Source organism: Triplophysa rosa, linkage group LG1, assembly GCF_024868665.1.
Source record: "Triplophysa rosa linkage group LG1, Trosa_1v2, whole genome shotgun sequence".
Taxonomy (NCBI): domain Eukaryota; kingdom Metazoa; phylum Chordata; class Actinopteri; order Cypriniformes; family Nemacheilidae; genus Triplophysa; species Triplophysa rosa.
In genome coordinates this window covers 8458178-8464699 of record NC_079890.1, presented here as the reverse complement: position 1 = coordinate 8464699, position 6522 = coordinate 8458178, and the positions used below count along the sequence as shown (strand labels likewise).

General features: G+C 38.4%; 1 protein-coding gene across 1 annotated transcript in view; it reads right to left on the bottom strand.

The window, feature by feature from the left end:
* Positions 1–794: 794 nt before the first annotated feature.
* The window catches only part of mllt3 (MLLT3 super elongation complex subunit), a 96519-nt gene continuing 90791 nt past the window's right edge, over positions 795–6522 (bottom strand). The window contains exon 13 of the mRNA XM_057340134.1: positions 795–2413. Coding sequence (XP_057196117.1) covers positions 2282–2413 — 132 coding nt within the window. The 3' untranslated portion in view covers positions 795–2281. The remainder of the gene's footprint in view (positions 2414–6522) is intronic.

The window sequence follows — 6522 nt, the reverse complement described above, 5'->3', positions numbered from 1 at the left end:
AATAAGTTATGACCAGTCTTGAAGAAAAATGAGATGATTAACTTCTAAGACTAGTTTAAGCAGTTTATGCAACCGACCCCTGTATACTCTTAAGCTCTTTGCACATACGGTCTGAAATTTTCGTGTTTTTTCGTATTTGGTGCTTGTTTATACGGTGTCTGAATTGTCAAAACGCCTCTCAAAATGCTTGCTACGGATACGAAAAACATAGAAAATCGTATTGCGTAATTCGTAAAATACTAAATTTTTTATGACGAACGAAAATATCGGAGGCAGTGTTTAAATATGATTGACACAACGTGAGGTTATATTTATTTTTTAATGTGCGGAAATTTTGGACGTAAATTTCGGACTCAATGTGCAATGGCCTTTAGGCTTGGAATAAGATTCTCAAAGGCCTGTGACGAGACTGCCAAGACTGAACATATCATATAGAGCAACACAGTAAATGTACCGGTACTGCAAAAGCATTTAAACTTCTGTCATCGGAAGAAGTTATTATTTAAACTATGCTTTAAATGGTATGCAAATAAAAACACTTTAATGTTTATTTTTTGGTTACTCGCTACGCTCTTGAAAATAACTAACCATGTTTGGCTGAATGGTTCCATAAAGAACATTTAACAGCCAAAGAACCTTTCTGTTTCACAAAAGGTTCTCTGCAACGGAAAAGGGTTCTTTAGACTAAGAAAAGGTAAGAAACAAATGGTTCTTTGAGAAACCAAAGAAGGTTATTCATTGCTGCTAAGATCCTTTTGTAAGAGGCCCAACTTATTTAAACTCACTCACTTTATTCTTTGATCAAGTAGATTCAGGTCATTTCATACTCACCAGGTCATTTGTATTTGCAAAATATTTTTTTGTCAACTTATCATTGATAAAATATTCTCTGGTCAATAAGTCCACATCAACAACAATCCATTGGAAATTATATCACAGTCAAGAACTTTCAATTGGAAGGTGGTCAGTGCTTTCCAATAAAGATCATAATTTTTGTCACATATAAAGTTTATATACACAAACTTTATATAATGATAATTAAACTAAAAGTTCTTTGGGCTGAGAAACTAAATCTGGAAAATAAACGAAAATAAAGTGTACAAGGCATAATTTCATTCAGCAACACAATAAATCAAAATTCAATCAAAAACGTTTTTTTTTAATCGATCCACTACACACAGTGCCAATTTTTTAGTCTGCCCTCTGAACCACTGCCACCAGATATCCCCAAATATCTATATCTCTGACATTTGATTTAACACTATATAATTAGAAAAAAGTTGCTTTGCTTAGAGCTTGGGGGATAAAATTTAACTGCATAATCTATTCATATTTGGCCTCCGTCAATTAATCTAAAAAAAAAAAAGGAGTACAATGGAGCAAACTTACCTTTTTGATATCTTTTTGATTTTCATAGTTTCACAAAAAACTCCCAAATTAGAAGCATGTAATTGTCTAGTTCTCACTGATTCGGGGCAACCAAAGAACAGCCACGAGAACTGTAGTCTTTAAACAAAAATAAATAACATCAGAAGATACAACATACTTTTACTGAAACCACTTTTTTCAGTTAAACATTTGGATTTGAGGTCACTGGGTTTTGTCTTTTAAGTGTACACTAATCCTTAAAATATGATTGATATGTCAACATTTTACTTTTGATATTGATTAGAAAATGTTGACAAGCTGCAATTTGTTTAATAGGGATTAAAGTCAACCTCTGATCAGAATTTTCTTAAAACTAATAATTTAACATTATGTACAGCATTTGTTTTCAACAGCGCCAAGATAAATGAAATACTTTTGAGACAAACTGATGTCCAAAACGTGTTTCATTACCATACAGTGCCAATGAGATTGTTCCCAAGTGCTTGCAAAAGTTTAATATCACTTGCTCTCTCACACACACCCACGCACGCACGCACTTGAAACTTGTACTCAATAAATAGACATTATGGTAAGGCAGTATTGAAACTTGCACAAAAAACTAGCAAACATTCATACAGAATAACAACATAAAGAAATGTATTGTGTTTTGGAGCAAGAACATTTTTGGCAATGTTGAATTATCAAGGCTTTTTGGGTGGAGTCCTGGTTAACCAAAATAATGTCCAAACTCATGTTAAGTATGTTTTGTCAAATTCTGAAGCATATGAAATGAGAAGAGCTCTGGAATGAAATGGGGTCCTTTCCATTGCCTGAGTTCTTGTTTAATAGGAAAAATTGAGGGAGGAGCAAAAGAAGACACAATTTTCTTCATGGCAGCCAGCTGCACAAATCTTCAAGATGATCCGGACATCTCCAGGTAGCTCTGCAGCTTCCGCACTGTGGTTTTGTCCAGAGAGCAGAGGTCAAAGTCAAAGGTAGTGTTTGTGATGTGAAAGTGTCCAGTTTCTTCAATGAGGTTTACAATCTGCAAAAATACAAACAGAAAATAAGAATTAAGAGCATATACAGTATTTCATGGAAGTATAGATTGCTGCAGAGATGACGTATTTTTGAAGGCCAACCCGGAAGTTAGAGCTGCACTAGTTCCCTCGACCAAAAGCCTATGGATTTTTTCCCATAGACTTTTGAAAAATCGCAAAAAATAAGCTCTGTGATTAACAAAGGTGTATGATACTTACATGTTTTGTCTACCAGGATCAATTTACCAGATTAACCCAATATTTGCTATTTTTATAGCCTAAATACAACCCCCAGAAGTAATAAGCTAACATGAGGCTATAAACAGACTACAGTCGCTCTGTGGAGTACAATAAATGAGGAGACAAGAGACGAAGATGTGTCGGATCCGCTTATTCTTCACTTTAATATATCCCACACCGAACAGCGAGTGAAGTCAAAACACAGCACACACATCTCAAACCGGAACAGCAACAAAACTCCTCCCTTCCTTAAAGGTACAGTACCTTGGTGAATGTCTCATTATTACTTGTGGTTCGCCACAGCTCGATATTAATGTCACCTCCAACAACATTTTCAAACTTTATTAAAAACGTGTTCCCAGGTCAGTAAATACTCTGTGAATGAATATTCAAAGATTTCTGTCCATTTTGCATTATTTGTGAGATCTGTATGCATATGAGATTTGTATGTATTAGCATTTCCCAGAAGTCTAACTCTAAATACAATTCTTTTGAAGTCATGGTACTTCATGTATCAACACCTAATACTAAGGATAAAACATTTTTAAAATTTATTCTGGCTATTGTATATAGGCCTCCAAGGCACCACACAGATTTTATTAAAGTTCGTATCAGAACTAGTACTGGCCGCAGATGGAGTCCTTGTCGTTGGTGACTTTATCATCCATGTAGATAATGATACAGATGCTTTAGGAATGGCTTTCAAAGACACTCTTAACTCCATGGGCGTTAGACAACATGTGTCCGGACCAGTGTTGGGCAGTAACGCATTACTGTAGTTTGATTACTTTTTTGGAAACGGAGTAATTTAACGCGTTATAATTCCTAAAATAGTCATTAGATTATAGTTCCAAGCCCAGGTAACTATACGTTACAGCTGCGTTACATCGTTGCCATTGTATCGTTTTATCATTTAAATTGTAAAAAGTGAAATAGCTTTTTCAAAGTCTGGATGCCTGCCTGTCGCACCCGCGGCGTCATCAAACTGAAACGCTGTTGCATGGAGAGTACTACCAAATCCACTACATGGAAAGCCTGCTACCTTAAGCTAAAAACTCGTAACGGCCAATGCTATCACCGCAGGCAAGGAGACTAGACACCGGATATGATTGGCTGAGGTGCCTCTTGTGATCGATGTTAGCCTTTATGCTCCAATTATAAGTATTACAGACCCATACATCTCCCTAACAAAAAATAAATCGTCAGCGACTTCTAATTCTGGATATCAGCATAGCAGTGATGAATTTATGAAATACTTCACAAATAAAATCCAAGATATTAGAGAAAAAATTATAACAATGCAACCAGAAGTGAAACCTGCTGAACAAACTAACTACAGTGCCCCTAAGGAGAAACTGCAATTATTTTATACCGTAGATCAAGATGAGCTGTCTAAAATTATTAGATCATCTAAATCAACAACATGCATGCTAGATCCTATACCTACAAATCTACTGAAAGAGATGCTACCAGAAATTATAGATCCTCTTCTTAGCATTATTAACTCATCTCTGACATTAGGACATGTGCCTAAAGCATATAAGGTGGCTGTTATAAGGCCCCTTGTCAAAAAAACCCAACTCGACCCTAGAGAACTAGTTAACTACAGGCCTATATCAGAATCAGAATCAGAAAGAGCTTTATTGCCAAGTATGTTTGCTCATACAAGGAATTTGTTTTGGTGACAGGAGCAGAAACAGCAACAACAGTACACAGAGACCATAACACAATACAATAAACATAAGATAATGATATAAAAGATATAGAGAGTAAAGCTATGTGTGTATGTAAATATGTACAAGTAAAAAATAAGAATAGACTATTGTATGTACAAGGTATGTGCTATATACAGCAGAATGAAATATAATTTACAGAAAAAGTTGTATAAAAAATGTACAGTGTATTATCTGGAGGATATAATTAATACTGCACTTAATTATTATTGCACAGAGTTATTAATTGCACGGTGGGTAAAAACATTTAACTGTTCAAGAGGTAGATGGCCTGAGGGAAGAAGCTGTTTTTGTGTCTGGTTTTTTTGGTGCTCAGTGCTCTGTAGCGCCGACCAGACGGCAGCATTGTGAAGAGATGATGGCTTGGATGTGAGAGGTCCAGGGTGATTTTCTGAGCCCTTTTACTCACTCTGGATGTATACAGTTCTTGGGTGGGGGAGCACCAATGATCTTCTCAGCAGTCCGAACCGTCCTCTGTAGTCTTCTGATGTCTGACTTTGTGGCTGAGCCAAACCAGACAGTGATGGGGAGCTGAAGTCCACCAACAGGATCCTCACATAGGTCCCTGGTCTATCCAGATGTTTCAGGACAAAATGCAGCACCATGTTAACTGCATCCTCAACAGACCTGTTTGCTCTGTAGGCAAACTGCAGGGGGTCCAGTAAGGGTTCTGTGATGTCCTTCAGATATGCCAGTATCAGTCTCTCGAATGACTTCATGACCACAGATGTGAGAGCGGCGGGTCTGTAGTCATTCAGTCCTGTGATTTTGGGTTTCTTTGGGATGGGGATTATGGTATAGCGCTTGAAACAGGAAGGAACTGTGCACAGCTCCAGTGATCTGTTGAAGATCTGTGAGAAGATGAATGCCAGTTGAATAGCACAGCTTTTAAGACAGGCTGGGGAGATACCATCTGGGCCTGGTGCTTTTCTTGTCTTTTTTTTCCTAAAGACTCGGCACACATCCTCTTCACTGATCTGAAGTGCAGGAGGTGGGGTGACTGAAGGTGATAGGTGTTGTGTAGAGTGAATGTCATAGTTGGTGTGAGGTGTAAAGTTAGCATTTTCAAATCTGCAGTAAAAGTCATTCAGATCATTGACCAGGTGTTGATTGCCTGCAAAATTGGGGGATGGTGGCTTGTAGTTAGTGATGTCTTTCAGTCCTTTCCACACAGACGCAGGGTCGTTGGCTGAAAACCGGTTTTCCAACTTTTAAGAGTAATTTCTCTTAGCCACTCTGATCTCCTTTGTCAATGTGTTCCTAGCCTGCCTGTACAAGACTTTGTCCCATTTTCTGTAGGCATCCTCATTGGCGAATCTGTCTGAGTTATGCTGAGAACCATGGTTTATCATTGTTGTATTTTAAGTAAGTCCTAGTAGGAATGCACAGATCCTCACAGAAACTGATGTATAGTGTTACAGTCTCTGTGAGCTCGTCCAATCGGTGCACTCGAAACAGGCCGGCTCTGTTTCATTAGTCCATCTTTAACAGTCCTTACCATAGGTTTGGCAGATTTTAGTTTCTGCCTGTAAGCTGGGATAAGGTGAACCAGGCGGTGATCAGACAGTCCTAAAGCTGCTCTAGGGACAGAGCGATATGCATTCTTTATTGTGGTGTAGCAATGGTCCAAAATATTTTGTCTCTGGTAGGGCATGTGATGTGTTGTCTGTATTTTGGCAGCTCGTGTGTAAGTTTTGCCTGATTAAAGTCACCAAGAATAATAATAACAGAGTCTGGGTGTTGTTGCTCAGTGTCCGAGATGTGATCGGTGAGCTGTTGTAACGCCACGCTCATGTGCGCTTGCGGTGGAATGTAAACACACACGAAAATGAACAAGGAAAACTCTCGTGGCAAGTAAAAGGGCTTACAGTTAATGAAGAGTGCTTCTAGGTCGAGACAGCACACCTTCTTCATCACTGTTGTATCTGTACACCACTTTTCATTGATGTAGAAACATACCCCACCACCGCGCGATATCCCCGTTGATTCTGCGTCGCGGTCCGCTCTGAACAGCGCGCTGTCCGGGATGGAGTCATTCAGCCACGTTTCCACACAACACAAAACAGCAGAGATTGAAAAATCCTTATTTGTTCGGTAGAGTAGAAGAAGTTCGTCCATTTTGTTTGGCAGAGAGCGCAGAT